This window comes from Pelecanus crispus, chromosome 4 (assembly GCF_030463565.1).
Source record: "Pelecanus crispus isolate bPelCri1 chromosome 4, bPelCri1.pri, whole genome shotgun sequence".
NCBI classification, from domain to species: Eukaryota; Metazoa; Chordata; class Aves; order Pelecaniformes; family Pelecanidae; genus Pelecanus; species Pelecanus crispus.
This window is the reverse complement of record NC_134646.1, coordinates 52,981,485-52,997,742: the sequence shown is the minus strand read 5'-3', so window position 1 is coordinate 52,997,742 and position 16,258 is coordinate 52,981,485. Positions and strand designations below refer to the sequence as shown.

At 41.9% G+C, this 16,258-nt stretch overlaps 1 protein-coding gene across 1 annotated transcript; it reads right to left on the bottom strand.

Moving 5' to 3' along the window:
* Positions 1 to 528: 528 nt before the first annotated feature.
* On the bottom strand, positions 529 to 4,080 carry LOC104029006 (general transcription factor IIE subunit 1). Its single transcript, XM_075709684.1, has 4 exons — positions 3,618 to 4,080; positions 2,071 to 2,272; positions 1,338 to 1,564; positions 529 to 923 (listed from the first exon to the last, which is right to left on the bottom strand). The coding sequence occupies exons 1-4, from the start codon at positions 4,063 to 4,065 to the stop codon at positions 529 to 531; spliced, it is 1,272 nt and encodes a 423-aa protein (XP_075565799.1). The 5' UTR covers positions 4,066 to 4,080.
* Positions 4,081 to 16,258: the final 12,178 nt, after the last annotated feature.

Below are 16,258 nucleotides of genomic sequence, written 5' to 3'. Positions count from 1 at the left end.
CTCTTCCCTTAGAGGGAGGTTGCTGTATATGACCTGCCTGTCACTGTTGTGTAGTGAGTGACCTAACAAAACAATGGACTGCAGTGGTATGGAGTGAAACCAAATCACATTGGAGTTTGACTCATTTCCAGTAGTGAAAGTATCTGCTACTTCTAGGAGGAAGGTGGAATAGTTGATTTCTTTCAACAGATTGCATCATTGCTTTTGAAATTTTATTTTACTCAGTTGTATTCCATTGTAACTTGAAATGATTCATGCTCCAAAACTAGTTACAGCATTCACAAAGTCTAAGCATTAAGGCAATGGAAAATCCATAGTAATCCTGTAGTAGGTAACTGCAGTTGAAAATACTAGCATTGCAGCAGAAACAACCCAAAATTACTATTTTGCATAACAGCAAGGAGTTCAAAGAAAACTTTACCCTTCAGTGGTAAACTTTGAAGAACACAGGTTAAACTAATAAATTGTCTTATTTCAAAAGCAGCCCTCACCCATGCAGTACAAGTTTGCATAGTCATACAGTTGTATTTATTCAAAGACAGACTGGAACATTTCTTGTCCTACTTTTATATAAGTTTCTCTCTCTTCATTTGTCATGAGAGACACCAGCTCTGGATTTTCACTAACTTCACCATATGAATGAGGCTGACCAGCTACCATTACAATAGGACCTTGTGTTTCCTGTTCCTCCTCTTGTTCGAAGCTGCTGCCTGCTACTTTCATTCCTGCTCTTCTTGAGCACTTTGCATCTTCTTCAGACTCACTAGTATCACCGCCTGATTCCAGTAGTCTGCTTTTGACAACAGGAGCCTGGTCTGTGCTAGATGATGACTTGGATTCATGGATGAGGAGAGTCTTGATGATTTCGTCATCAGCAACAGTTTCTTTAACACTTACATCAGTTTCTTCAGAAGCATTTACTCCTAATACATAATACTAAGTGTTAGAAGTATCAATAGCTTACAGTTACCACAGGCATCCTACATAAATGATTTTTTCTACTCTGGATCTTTTTTGCCCACAACTTCAGAATTCTCTTGAAAGTGCAGGCATTTCCAAGAGCTTTAAAGTGGAAAGATTACCAGTAGTGTCAGAGCAAAAATTTCAGGACCTGGTACCTGCCCTCTGGCTTTAGGAATACTACCTAAGTCAGTTTCTAAAAACTAGTCTTTAGAAACTAAGATCTGATAGCCACTGGTGCAGAATTGAGCCATTACTCTATATTCTAAACCAAACTCGCTACATTTTCCGTAGGAAAGCTATATTTAAATACAGTAAGGCTGCTGAACTTAAAAGTATTTTCCAATGCATGAAACTTGCCAGCGTTTAAAACTTACCAACGCTGTCGTTTGTGGCTGTTGTTGGTCCTTCCACGGTGCTCTGTGACATCCAGATAGGTTGCTCTTTAGTTGCTTTTTCTTTTGTGTTCTTCTTGGGCTCAGAGTCTTGGACATCAATAACTAAGTTTTGGGTGTACATATTGCCGCAAGAGGAGCTTCTGTTGGCCCATTTTTCAGGTCGGCTACAGGATTCCAGCACCCTTGAACCCACCTTCTGATCAAAGCTGAAATGCCACCAATTTTGGACAGGTCATATTCAGACAAGAATCCCTCAGTTCCCATTTAAAAAAAAAAAAAAAGTCATATTTTGTCAGCAGACTGGCTTTAACAAGTGCTCTACATGAAAACAATTTGCATTCCCTGTTACCTCATCTCAGAGGCAAATGATTCTGAACCACTGATTTTTGCATGGTCTGTTGAGTCGTGCATCTCTGGATGAAGCACACTGACAGAGAAACGTTACTTTCTCACAGAAAGTGCTATGAGCATTTGCTGAAGAAGTCTGGAAAATTAATTACCTAAAAAATGTAGCAAAAATAAAACTATAAATGCATAACAATAATATAGAATGGCTTAGATATGACAGGCTTCTTCATTAAGCAGCTGACTACTGAACAAAGCGGAATGGAGTAGAAAAGTAGGCTGCAAGTTCAGCATTTCAAACATTTTACAACAGGGAAGTTGTTGGGGAGTTTTGTATTGATCAGAAGTTCTAGGGTTATGTTTATACCTTTCTGATAATTCTGGTATTTCTGTTGGCTGAGGCTCCAGCAAGTCATATGGGAGAACAACATCTTCAGTCTCACGCAGTAGCACAAAGATAGGTTCAATCTGCTCATTGAATTTTGCTAGCAAGGTTCGAGCATCGCGCTTTGGAAGTGCTGAGGCATCTTCCTCTACTTCAGTGTTGCAGTAAGTGCAGCGGAAAGTCTCTGCAACATTATCCAAATTGGAAATTCTCATGTTCATAGGATGCAAAAGATGAGCAGTACCTTGTTAAGAAATCCACAGCCTGCACCATTATGACTTCACTAGACTGCATCCATTTGTTCACACTAACTAGGGGAACTCAAGTTATAAAAGCAAGCCAGTTTTGGGGTTGTTTTTTTTTTTTTGGTTGGTTTGGTTTTTTTGAGGACTGGTAGTTCTCACACTTGCTGTGCAAGAGCAAAATGTCTATATTGGGAGAAGAAGTTTAGTTGGCTAGACATGGAGTATCATCACACAGTAAGGTTTGGTTTTTTCTTTGATCTCATCTTTTTCTTAGTTCATAATGAAAAGAAAAAAAGACATTTGCAAACAAACAGCATCTGGTTTTAGTTCAGAGTTCTAAAGTTCAAAAAGACTTAGTGTCAAAGCATATGCTAAAAACCTATATTTATGTCTTAAGCAAAAAAAAAAAAAAAAGGCATATTCTATCAAAATGTATCACCAGCCTCAATGTTTGCCCTTTACTAACTTGATGAAGTGCCTCCATTTAGAACAAAGGGGTGATTTTTGCTAACTGACAGTACACCAACTTCACCTTTGACATTTCAAGTTAGACACATAAAGTTCATTCTCCCTGGCTCTGGCATCCTTTGCAGATACCACGACCCCGATGTTAACACATTGTGTTGCAATACGATGCCATTTTAACTCATTTTGACAGAATACTCTCTATTTAGTTATTTTGATTTTAGAGAAGAGAAACCCGCAAGCTCTGATGCCACTTCTGCTATGGATGTGTCATGTTCCCTGGGAGGAGCCCGAACTTCCCTGTTTCCAGCACAGGAGTGACAGAACGCATCTCCTCTGCTGCCGAGCTGCAATACGCTTATTGCGGTAGGTGGCTGCAAACAGCTTTATCCATCTTGTCCAACTCTTCCATCAGAAGGATTGGACACACAAATGGATTAACTAACAAATTCAAAACAGTAAATAGTCCTGTATTCTCATTTCCATATGAGGAAGTGGGACTCACAAGACTTAGATGAGTACTCTTAAACCAGGTTAAGCATCTTGTTTCTAGCAAAACTGAGGCCTGAATCCGATTCCCAACCCCAGCTCTTATACTCAAGATTATTACTCCTCTTGCTTGGCCTGTTCTGCAGTGACAGCTTTTTCTCTTACCCTCCTCACCTCCCAGCTTCTCCTCTCCCAGGCCCTTGCCCACCAGCAAACAAGAAGTATATCCTAACAAACACGCTTTTATTGCAAAGTTAGCACAAAACTGGCTCCTGTGCAATCAGAGGTACTCTTTAAGATAAGAGCAAATAAGCAGTATCAGCAACATACCTGTAAATACATCAAAGAGCTGATTGACTTCCAGGTCTGTGTAAGTGCTGGAGCAAGATGGACATTTAAAAGAGGACCTGGTAGTTGAATCCCGCTCATCCGCTTCTATTTTCCGGCGTACATGATCTAGTTTGTATTTTATCACATCCACAAGCACCTTGTAATTGATGTAATAGTAATTGTGCCTTGTGCTCTTCCCGTTAGGCCCTGTTTCAACTCGCATACGCAGCTTCACAAACTTGTCTGCCTTGAGCGTGTTGAGGATGGTACGCAGTTGCTTACGTTCATACTTGAGCAACTGTAGTAAGTCATCCTCTTTCACGCAGGGGTAGCGGATCAGTATGTCGAGGGCCAGGGAGTACTCCACTCCATAGAAACCACGCACTATATATTTGGCCAGGCGCTTCAGGGCTGCCGGGACCTCTGTGATAACGTTTTGCTCTTCCATCAGGAGCTGAACCACTGTCAGAAAGAGAAGGGCTGTGCAACAAACAGAAAGGAGGTGAGCTGTAGCGAACCTTTCTTAGAGCTCACAGGCAGGTATAAAGCAGGTCATTTGCTGTGCTGCACTTCTGCAAGAGTCTTCACCGACTGCTGTAAAATCCTTAACCTGCACCTGTGGATGGGGAAGGTATCCATAGATACCAAAGATTACCTAATCTTCAGGTACGATGATTACACCTGAAATATTCATGTCCTGTTGTGTATGAACCCACAGAAGGTATCTAGGAAAATGGGTTACAGAAAGTTCATAATAATCCTCTTTACAGAAGAAAGCACAATTAACTTGCATGCCTAGGTCTCCCTATCTGTTTTCATTTGCAGCCAGCCAAGTAAGATCTGAAGTGAACACTATATGCCTTCGAAAGTAAGGCTCAGGACACAAGCTGGGCAAGAAATCTTTAACTTAATTCATAATATGGGAAATAGATGACACTATCTCCCTTTGTGGCAAAGCCACAAGAGGTGTTTGAGCACCTTTCAGCTTGCTCTGTGTTTTTTCTGCTGGCTGTTGTGGTCAAACGAAGGCCTAGCAACGCTGGGGCATAGGATGCTCCATCTTGTCTGGTACTGTCCTCACTCAGCACAGGTAGTTTGGGGCTGTGCCTGCTGGTTCCACCACACTAAATCACCAGGGAATATTTGTAGCAGAACATTTTTCTCCTTAGTACTTTTCTCCCCTGTAGAAATAGGGCTTCTGGCAATAACCAACTCCTAATCCCATTAACTAGAATGTAACTAATTTTAATCAGTCCAACTGTCCTAACTGTTTCTTATTTGTAAGGAGTGGAGGGAGAAGAAAAAAAAAAAATGAGGTATGTTTCAATAAAGCCACATCCCAATTCCTTTCTTTGAGGTATGTTAAAATCCTACAGTAATATTTGATGCCGCAGCCTCTAGCCAGGTCGCTTTGCAGAGAACCATACAGCATGCAGCCAGATAGCGCTGGTGTAGCCACTGGGTCAGAAGGTGGGCAGGTAGCGGGGTGGCATGTTATGACATTGTATGTTGCCAGCACTAGCATCCACTGCTGAGGGGCACCTTGCTGAAGCCCAGGTAACTGCATATTGCTACATAGAGCTTCCAGGTGACCTTCATCAGAAAACCTAGTCAAACAAACAAAACCTATTTGCAGTAGCCTAATAGTTGAGCCGTAATTAAATTTGCATCTCACAGGGGAAGCACTACCTTTTGGTTAACCTAAACCAAATGTAAGCCTGCTGGTCTGAGGCTGGAAAGCCCAAAGGCAATAGCACCACATTGACTTGAATTGCTCACAGGAAGAGTGGAGAGTGGAGAAACACTGCAATAGGCTGCTGAGGGAGGAGGTTGGCTCTCTGTGCTTCAACTGGACAAGAGCCTGAGCAGCCTCACCTTGCTTTGAGATTAGTTGTGCCATGAGCAAGGGTTGGACTAGACGGCCTCCAGAGGTCCTGTCCAACCTAAATTCTTCTGTTCCATTCCAAGAGAATTAAATTTAACCACAGTAAGGAGAGAAGCCTTGGGAATGTCAGTCAGTTCCTTGACAGTCCTCTTCAGACCGTAAGAAGAGCATTCCTGTGATTTTTCACAAAAGCCTTGAGAAAGAAGCATTTTTTATTATTAGTTTTACTCTTTCAGTTCCCCTTTGCCCTCATCCTCAGAAGAGGCTTAACTAAACAGTGCTCCTGACTGTCATGTGTTAGGAGGGCAGCATTGCTCATCGCATGACTAGACAGACAATATTCCCTTCCCCAGGAGGGAAAGCACAGAACCTTCAGCTTGTGTTCAACAAAATCTCGCAGAAACTAAATCCTGTTCTTGCTGCCATTCAAGCCCTAGCAAGGGTCTGACACACCGTCTGCATACATGTGTGTGGATGTGTCCGGGGTGGGACAGGGGCATACTCTATAGTCAAGAGTCAGGAACTCCATCTGCTGAAAAGAGAACAGTAGTTTAATAAAATATTTTTGACTGCAGTCCCATCTCCACCTCTTTTCTTGATGGATGAGCTACCTCAAGGTACCAGTGCATTTTCTGCCAGATAAAACCATATGCAGGCCTATTGGATAGCAAGTTAGTGAGCATGGTGGCTATTCTTGAGCCACTCGACTGTGCTCGTGCCTCAGCTGCACTCCGCAGGCAATTTTCCTTTCCCCATCCGCAGCAGGGCTTCTTTGCTCTTAGAGCTGATTAGGCTTTCTTTTGAAGCCAGGACAAGCGTATGCAGAGGAGAGGATCTGCATATAGCAAATAGCCAAGAAGCTTCAGACAGCAGAGACGCTACCAGTGTGCAGGACAGCTTAGATTTACTGCTCTTGACCCAGGGCTACAGGCTGGATTCCCACACCTACTCTCCAATGTTTTAACCTCAGGGGCACTTGAGCATAAAATGCAAGCTTTCTGGAGCACAGACAAACATCAGACTTCTTCCACAGAAAAAACACACTAACTTACGCTAAAGACTCATCTTTCTTCCTCCTTCTGGCCTCACAAATTTGGAATTCGTTTCTGTGCAGTAACTTATACTCAGCTGGAAGGAAGGACAGACAGCATCGTCAGCCAGCCCCAGCTGCGCAGATCAGGAGCATGGCTTCGAGTCTCCTCAGGCTCTGGAGAACACTGAGCCTTGTCCTTCTACACTGTGGGCAAGTAGCCCACAGAACGGGCACCATAGCCTCCAGCACAGGCCCAGGGGAAAGCAGCCATCACATATTTCTGTAACCCGGTCCAGCCCCAGCATCCATATGGGGTATGCTACCAGTCACATATGCATTAGGCTGGGCTAGTATCTCAGAACGGGCTGAGGTGCCCTCTGTGTGGATTAGTTTCGTATGAACGCCAGTTGGATTGCACCACTATTAGAACAAAACCACTTCTGCATCTAGTCCTTGGCTAATGGGGGCAGAACCCTGACACTTAAACAATCTGTATTAGGAGCAAGTCTCATGACTTTTCTGTTACTCTAAGTCAAATACAGAATGAAATCATTTCAAAGGGAGTGTGATAAGTAGATAACATCATTAAGGAAGTAGTAGGACCTGAACTGTAAGCTTGAGGTTTGCTGACCTATCAATTCTCCAGGTGACTCCTTATTCCAGACTTGCATTGCGTACTTGCATCTCTAAAGCGAGCAGTACTCTGAAGTGCTAGGAAGTCTGGGCTGTGCTGAAGTGCTTCCAAATACCTTGGTCCAGAGTCTTACAACTGTGTATAAACTACTCGGGGAAAGAAAAAAAAAAAAAAAAACCCAAACCAAAAACCCAGAACCCAAAACCCCCACCACACCCACACAACAGAACCCCCATACACACGCAGTGTAAACATCATGAATATATACTGGGAGAAGAGTGAAAAGCTTTTTTCAACAACAAATCCATAGAACCCACCATCCATTTGGAGTGGAAATTTAGATATGCAAGCCTTTGATTCAACATAAAAGGAAATGGCTTTCTTTTACAAAAATGGCTGAATTTGCCATTCATGGAAGTTCATGAACATCCATGGAAAATAGAAACCCCTCGAAAAGTGTTCCTTTAAGCTACAAAAGAACCAAAACTGTATGTACTTTATAGTAAAAACAACACAAAATTAAAATTGGAGGGGGAACTTTCTCTACAGTGCTTTGGTATATTGTATATTGGTTGTATTTCTCAGTCCATTTTGAAAAACCTCTCCATCTTATCATCTCCAAATCTGAAGTCTCACAATTCAGGAAAACTGCTGATTTTTAAAAGCTGTTACGTAGTTTTCAGTTCACAGGCAGCAGTTCTCCTTTAAGAGGAGCTTGAGACCACCCTCATGAAGGAAAGGAGGAGGAAGAGGAGCAGCTCCCTGCAGAGAGAGAAGGGCTTTAAACAGGAATCTGCTCTCCAGCTGAGCTACAGTCTGCATTAAGGAGACAGGTATTTTGCTACTTATGTAGATTTTTTTTTTCCTGTTTTTCCTGTTGATAGCATGTATGGACAAGATATCTTCCAAGTCACAGTCTAGCTTTTACCTTCAGCTGCTTTTAAAGTACTTATTTTTATGAGGATGGGAGCCACCTTCTCATTCCATCGATTACTTTTAAGATTATTTAGTAACTTAGATGCCCGAGAGGCCCTTCTGCTTATAGTTAATATGGAGCCATTATCATCATCATCAAGGAGGGAGGAATGCAACGCTTTGTTTTCCCCATAAGCAGGAACTACCTTTAGGATCCTCTTTTTTGCTTTGGGAAACCTACACAGAGTTGCTTCTTGTGTTGGCAGGCAACTATCAAAAGCAGAATTTCAAGTTAACAGGCATTGTATAGAGCAAGTTCTGCAAGGTCTCCCTGAAGACAATTGCTTAATTAACATTCTACTTGAGCTGCCTGAGAAGGCAAACTACCCATCTCACACTTTAAAAGATGCTACACCAGAAAAATTTATTAAAGTAGTCTTTTGTCAGACTTCATATAACTATCATTTGCAAAGAAGTTAAAAACCTTATCATTACCTCTCTTGCATAGGCAGAAAACTTCAGGCTGATATTGTAGAAGAATCACTCCTTTCCTAAGAGCTCAAAGTAACTGCAAAACAAGCTTAAGTATTTCCCAGCCTTTTCCTAGACCTATCTGTGATAAGCCCTAATTATCACCCAGCTGGAGCAAGAGAGTCCCCAAATCACATTTCATTAGCAATGAATGAATTCAGCCTTACATACATTGCATCATCATAAAGTTATAAATCTTATTGCTCAATGAAATCCACCTACAACAGGCAAGGACTGAAAATGTAAGCGAGTGCAATCTTTGATTAGTGTTCCCATTAGCATGACTTTAGAAGTCTACAAGTAACATAATTAACTCTTTTGTTGTTGTTGTTCAAACCAAATGTTTAGTATAGGTGATTTACAGAATTTGTGTTTAGAAGCTTTCATAACAAAACAAACCTGGAAACGTGAATATCTTGCAAAGAAAACAGTTGGAATTAATATGTTTACTAGTTTTTGCATTTTTACTCATTAATCCTTCTAGGTGGTTTATGACTTCAAAAGCAATTTTTCTCTGTGTTTCTCTAGAACATAAAGTTGTAAATATTGTTATTTCCTTCTATGGGTTAGATATCTGTGTTTAAAAACAATGTTGAAATCAGGTTGCCAGACACTGTACAGTCCAGAGTTAAAATGCTGAATTCTATTAGGATTGCAATCATCATATTCCATCTCAAATGCCTGTGTCTTTCGTGTGCTTTTTTAATATATGCACAGTGGAGGCTGGTGTTTTGTAGTGATGTGATTTGGTTCTTCTTGGTACGTGTTGCAGCATGTATTGTGCTTTCGTTAGTGCTGTTTGTTGCTGGAACTCTGACTTTCCAACTTACCTGGCACACAGGTCCATGGAGAGCCCCAAAGGTGCGGGAGCTTGCCTGCACAGGGCAGGTTGTGGGGTTGGCATCTGTAAATGTCACTACAGAAGGTAGTGCCTCTGAGAACTATTCAATACCAGTAAAAGAAACCTCATGTTTTAGTAGCTGTAGCAAGAATTTAGATTTCAAAGTACTTTAAAGGTTTGCGACTGCAGTTTAGAAATTGCAGGAACAGGTGACTATAAAAAAATCCCTGAGATAGCTCTGCTCTTGCTTGTGATTTACAGTAGCAGGGGTCGGTTTCATGCCTTATGTTGGGAAAAACCCTGCTACTACTTTTTTTTATTCCATTAAGCAAGCAACTATTTGATAGATACCCACAACTGAGAAGTGTAATTGGCATAAACCTTCAACTGCAAATTTAAAATGTTCGCACAGGTAAAATTAAGCAGATATACCTCATTCCATATAGTGGTTCTTGAGCATGCTCCTTTGTTGTTGTGTTACACTAGAAAATGCAAAAGAGCAAGACTACTAGGTGGTACCTGTTGGGTTGAGTCTGTGGGAAATGTTTACAATTAATAATACTCCTGTTTTTCCTCGCCGAGTGTTCTGAACAGGGAAAGCGTCGTGTAACCTCAGTGCTGCTATTCATGTGGCACTCCTCAGCCTGCATGTGGAGGTGTGGAACCAGATCACAAGAAAACACAAACCAGCTTTCTAAGTTAAGGAGAGTGAAGGTCTGGCTGGTATCACTGCTTTCAGAAACAGGAAATCACAAGCACCTGTGCAAGCTGCAGCTGACAACCCCGGGGTTGCTTGGTAAAGACAGGTAAATCTCCACATAGCAAAGGTGCTGCTCAGCCAGTGTCTGCCTGTTTGGTGGTTGGGGGGCAATTCTGTACGGGCTCACGCAGTGCTGCCTTTGTCCTGCACGCTCAGAGCAGGAACGAAAATCAAATGCCAAAAAAAAAAGAAAAGAAAAAAAAAAAAAAAAGTGTGGTTTGAGCAGGTATTTCTGACCATGGGTAGCCCTGGCACCGAGGGCTGTGGGAAGCACGATTCGTGGCAGTACGTTGTTGCGATGTTGCGTAACACAGACATTATTGAAAGCGGGAGGTTGAGATGGGGATAGGCGAAGTCACCTGGCATCGTTTCAAATCCGGGTGGCTGGGACGTTCATCTGGAATGGTATGGGCACGCGCTGCAGTCGCAGGGTGTTTGATGAAAAGGAGGCAGATAATCAGCTGAGCAGTCTCAGGTGGGAGAAATACAGAGTCTGGTCAGAGGCTGACAAGAGAAAATTAGTGGGTTGCTGCTTTGGGGGGAAAGGTATAATCAAGATCCTCAGAGAGCAACTGCAGTATGTTTTACCTGTTGGCAGAGCAGAGGGTGGTGTAGATGGCCTGCTGGGAGGTCGTGATGTGCACCTCGGGCAAATGGCAGCTGTTGTAAGTTGCTTTACTGTCCTCTCCAGGCCCAAGAGCTGCTGTTCTGCCTTTCCCCAGACAGGCACGTGGATGCTACGTGCTGCTGTATCTTACATTCTCCACACCAACTGATACTTAGCCCTCAGTTTAAAAAACAAAATCTCTAGCTGTCTAGCTCACACATTCAAGCACTGCAAAATAAGAAAACACCAGGATCATAGTACATGCCCGTATGTAACCTGCTCCCCTGTACACGCAGGACTCCTAATTGCACAATCACATCTCTCCTCTTTTTCCCTGTGCTGGCCCTTTCACAAAGTTTCTACCTCGGCCAACACGCGGGGTGTTAACATTCAGCACTCAGTGTGTGGCCCCGAGCCCTGCTTTTTTTTGTCAACCATCCAAACCGTGCATCGAGAGGATTCGTTTTCTTATCAGTTTTCCTATGGTGCTCTCCCTTGTATCACCTAATTCCATGATCCTTGGAGGCATGCTGGTATTGAACTAAATCAACTTTCTTTGAGGGCTTTAGACCTCTTTTCGGATTAGTTTATGTTGTAATATTCCTGATATCTAGAAATATATTATGCCTGTGTTACATACGGAGCTCTGAGGTACAGAATTTGAAACCAAGATTGCCAGGTAATTTTGAGAACTGAGATGCAAAAAAAATAGGATACATTTTATAATACTTTATGTGATTGCAGCATGGCTCCCTCCATCTCGATTGCAGTTGTGATGAGCACTTCCAAAACATGACCGCTGGTATCACAGACAGGCTACTTGCCAAACACCACAACCTGCTGGATTGCCTGTGCAGCACCTGGCAGAAACGGGGAAAGAATTCCGTTGTCCCAGTGGGCGCTTAGACCTGCCTGGTCTGTAACACCATCCTGCCTCTTGCAAGGCATGATCTCATTTGCTATCTTGAAAGCTGGAACAAAGCAGAAGCCTTTCTCCTTTATTATGCCATCCTTGTTCATCCCAAGATCACAGCCTGTCCTGTGCAGCGAGTGAAACAAGGGGTCTCTGTACAAGGAATTTTGGAATCATACGAAAAGACTGTATCCCATCCAAAAAGGAAGGGGAATGAGTGGCTGCTAAGCTTGTTGGTTTCTGGATGCTTCACAGCCTTAGTATACTTTTAATGTAACTTCTCCTGCTTTTAAATCTAACAAATGGTTGCTTGCGATAGTATGTCTTTTTTCTTAGATCAGTTTAGATCTACTGTCTTTCAGCATAATTTGAAAAAAAAAAAATTGTGGTAAGAGCAGGTACTAACCACATAGGCTGCTGTGGGTGAGGAGGCACGTTTTGGCTGGGGTTTCAGAGGACAGCAAAGGAATGCTTAATTGAGGGAGTAATAGGGTCAGTAGAGGAGTATACAGCAGTTGCTAGATCTTCATAGCCTGCCACTCTTGGCTGTCTTCCTGTGCTGTTTTACTTCTCTTTCCCTCTTTCCTCTGACATCTCCTGACGCTCTGGCTCCTGCTCCTCTCTTTTTTTTTTTTTTTTTCTTTCTTTCTTTCTCTCCCTGTTTGCCCCTCTCCATCCCAGTCACTTCTACTGCTTTGTTGCACCCGGTTGATGCAGAAGGCATACCTTCTGCAGCTGAACGTGGCTATCGTAACAGAATTGTTCCCAGCTCTCAGGATGGTGCATGTACACCTCTTGCAGGAATGCAGATGTAGCATTTTGGGAACTAAGCTGATGCAAATCACACGTAACTACTCAAAGGTTTAAATACTGGTGTAATTCAGATGGTGGGTGTAGCCTGAGAAAAGGCTATGTTGAATCCAAACACCTCCAGATACCTGAATTAAAGTTCTGCTTTAAAAACAAGATGGCACTCCAGCACTTTGCTGTAACACAATGCTCGTGATCTGTTTTTTTACTATAGATAAAAAAAAATTTTTTTTTTTTTTATCTTTCTCAGAGGTGAATCATTTTCACTGAAATATAAAGAAGTCTAGGGATGCATTCTTTTCCACATTGGGTATCTGCCTAATAGAGGAAGCTTAGTAAGCTTAAAAGAAAGACAAGACTAATAGTAGAAAACCTTAAGCAAGCCTTATGACTGGAGTTACCTTAAATACAGAATGCCCAACAGAGGCAGCCTCACCACTGGGATTCTTCTATTGCTCCTGCATAAACCTTGAGCTAGGAGAACAAACTTTGCAAAACAAATTAGAGTGAGTGATGTTGTCCCAAATACAATTACTGTAATTCAGAGCTGATTCACTGTAGATCAGAAAGCATCCCAAGTACAGTGCTTCTCAGTATGTAAACAGATTCACTCCTTTATAATTACTGTCGTCTCTTCTAAGTAACAGTGTGGGAGCAGACTGAGCTACAAAAGACCTTTAAAATCTTTGATACTGCAAGTGATGATGCTCTGAAAAACTGGTAGGGAACAACCACATGGTCTGCTTGCTTCTTGATGACAGTATTTGGCCAAGTGGTATGTTGTGCTTCCAGACTCTTTCAACAGTCAAAAGCAGCTTCTTATAAAATGTATAAATATCTGGAGATTCCTTCCCAAGGCAAATTGTGGTTTCCGCCACCGCTTTGATTGAGCTTTCTTCTTTCTGGCTCATCTTGTTCTTCTGGTGCAAAGGATGAGAGGTTTTGCTGCTCCGAGAGCTTGGGTGTGCCTTTCTCGCCAACACTTCTGGTCCGCCAAAAGCAGAAGACAGTCCATCTCATGATCCATGGCATAAGCTGGTCATTTGCCTGCTGTTGCCACGAAGGTGAAATCCAAGCTTTTGAGCTTTTTGTTTGCACTTCTTTCTTTCTCCTTCCACCTGTAGCCCAGAGAGCTGGCTGTGTGAAGGTGGGCCAGGTGTTTGTGCTGGGAGGGAGGAGTATTTTGTTGTTAGTTGCGGTGCCTGCCTAAAGCTGTCAACGCTCCCTGTCAGTCCGCAGTCCACCGTGCCTGCTCGCACCAGCTCAACTCTGCATTTTACTCTTTGCTGCTTTCCCTGCAGATACTTTCTGGGACATCTGTGGGTGCTGCTCTGGAGTTTTGCTTCTAAGCGAAGCCTTAACTTGTAACTGACTCTAATGCAAACTCACTTGCATGTGTCCCCCCAAACTACTGCTTGATTTTGATAGAATCAAATTCCTTGCCTGGATTCTCCTGTCCTCGCTAGCTGCCAACATTTTGCTTTCTGACACGGGAGATGCATTCTTCCTTCCTCTGAAATGGTACGGGGCTTCAGTGCATGGGTTTCTTAAGTTGTAGAGGTGTAAAATTTTCTTGGCAAACTGACGGTTTTTGCATTTAAATGCCAGCGCCCAAACAAATGCTTTGTCTTTCCTGTAATGCCTTATTTAATCAAGTTCAGAATAAACTGGATTAACTCTTTGTATTTACATTAACAGTAAAAATCTGCTGGAAGCTAAAATACTGCAGCTGTTCTTCACAGACCGAGACTATGCAGTAATAATAAAAAGTATGTTTGTCTTGTTGCTTACATATATTATTTTTTTTGCCATGGTTTGATATTTCACAACAGAACGAGGAAAGCTGTGTAAATACCTTATTTAAACTTAAAAGAGAAAATACATATGGTTGCTTACTTGACCTGGGGAAAAAAACAAACCTAAAAAAAAAAAAAAAAATCACACCACCCTCTCAGTGTTTGTGAGGTACCTCAACTGTGTGTATAGCAAATGTGTATGAGGAAACAGCCGTTTGCATTCTTTTAGCTTTTTTTGGTTTTTTTTAAACAGAAAGACAAAATTAAATCCCAAAGTTGTGAGTAGCTGTATACATTCTTCAGTGAAATGGCCTTAGCTTCCATTACAACGCCTAGGGTAGCGGAAGCAGGGGGCAGGCAGTAAACAGATGTTGAAAATACGTGTCTCTGTCTGTAACAAAAGCAAATTAAACTTCTTGTCGGGCTTGAGAAAACCTTCAGAACAAGTGCTTTCAGAGTTGACAGATGAAGGTTAAATCAATAAGCAATTAATCACATTCGTCACTTTTTCTGTATTAAGGCAGACACAGTAGGACATAGTTGTTGGGGTTTTTGTTCTTAAATAGCTTTGTTTATTTTAGTCCATAGCAGGCATAGGCACTCAGGCTCTGGACAGACATCCATGGGATTTAGCTGTGCTTTTGCAATTGTAAAGCGATTTCCAGTGTGGAAATGTGGATTGCCTTGCACAAGGGACATACCGAAAGCTTATTAGTTAATGACTGTAAATAGTCTACACAGCCTTGCTCCACATATGCTAAAGTGGGACAGGACTAATTAAGCAAGTAAAGTTACTACTTATTTTTAAATGACGAAGTAATTTGATTATGGCTGTTATGCAACAAATTCCAAATAAATCTAACAACCCCCTACCAGATTAAGGTGCTAACTTAGCAGTGCAGGATGTACCCTTCATGGGACAGACTGTAACACCTGACTTGGTTTAACTGTTTTATACGAATCAAACGTCCCAGAAGCTGCATTTCACGCTATACATACATTCTTCCCTAACCTAAATCATGTTGCTATGTTGATTTTGGTTTACATAGGTTCAATATTCATGATTCAGATTAAAACTGGACTCTGGTAGTACAATCACACTAACATGCTTCTGCTTGCATACTTCAGTTCAAAAGAAATTAGACGTACAACTAGACGAGCCCTTTTTTTAATGTCAGTTTAAATAGTGGGATGCTAATTTCTGTGTGCTCTCAATGCGTCAGTGCTTTACACCCCTTTGAATTGCTTCTTGCTGTGCTACTACAGGCATCGTTCTAAGACCTAGAATATAATTTTCTTCAACCAGAAGCCATGTTTCTTTATCAGCTGCTAAAGTTGTTTGGCAAATAGCATTCCTTTTGTCCCTGCTTCTTCCAGTGTTGATGGAGGGAGAGCTGTTACAGTTTGCTGTAAGCTGGTAACCTAGTTACTGAAACTAGGGATGATTAAAGGTTATCTTTTAATATTTCTTTTAGAAAAGGAAGCGATATGAAGTAAAACTTAGCCAGTCATACTTGGATGAAAGTTGACTTTGCATCTCAGATTTATGGGCAACAACTTGTTTCCCCTTCTGTAGACTTCTTAGTGTTAAATTTGCAATGATTAAAAAAAAAGAAAAATCTTACAGTAGCCTTTACTGTTTGGAACAGAAAACTGTTGTATCTTCTGTTCTGAACTTCTGCCCTACACTAATACTGTTCTGCATGTCCTGGCTATCAAGAATCCTGTTGTGACTGGATGTCACGAACTTGCAGGTTTTAGTTAGAGTACCTGATGTGATACCGTCTCTGCAGACACCAAAAGAGACAGCAAACACTTCCCTTACACCAGCAGCAACTTTAAATTCATGGCTCGATAGGGAATAGGAATAGCACCTCTTTCCTAGGGTGGTTAAGAAAAGCTTACAAGTGAAGCAC

Coding starts and splice junctions, on each gene's coding strand:
- LOC104029006 (XM_075709684.1), bottom strand. CDS start 4,065: ATGGAAGAGCAAAACGTTATCACAGAGGTCCCGGCAGCCCTGAAGCGC. Junction 2,273..3,617: donor GCTCTTTGATGTATTTACAG/GTATGTTGCTGA, acceptor ATAATGTTGCAG/AGACTTTCCGCTGCACTTAC. Junction 1,565..2,070: donor ATACCAGAATTATCAGAAAG/GTATAAACATAA, acceptor GTGGCATTTCAG/CTTTGATCAGAAGGTGGGTT.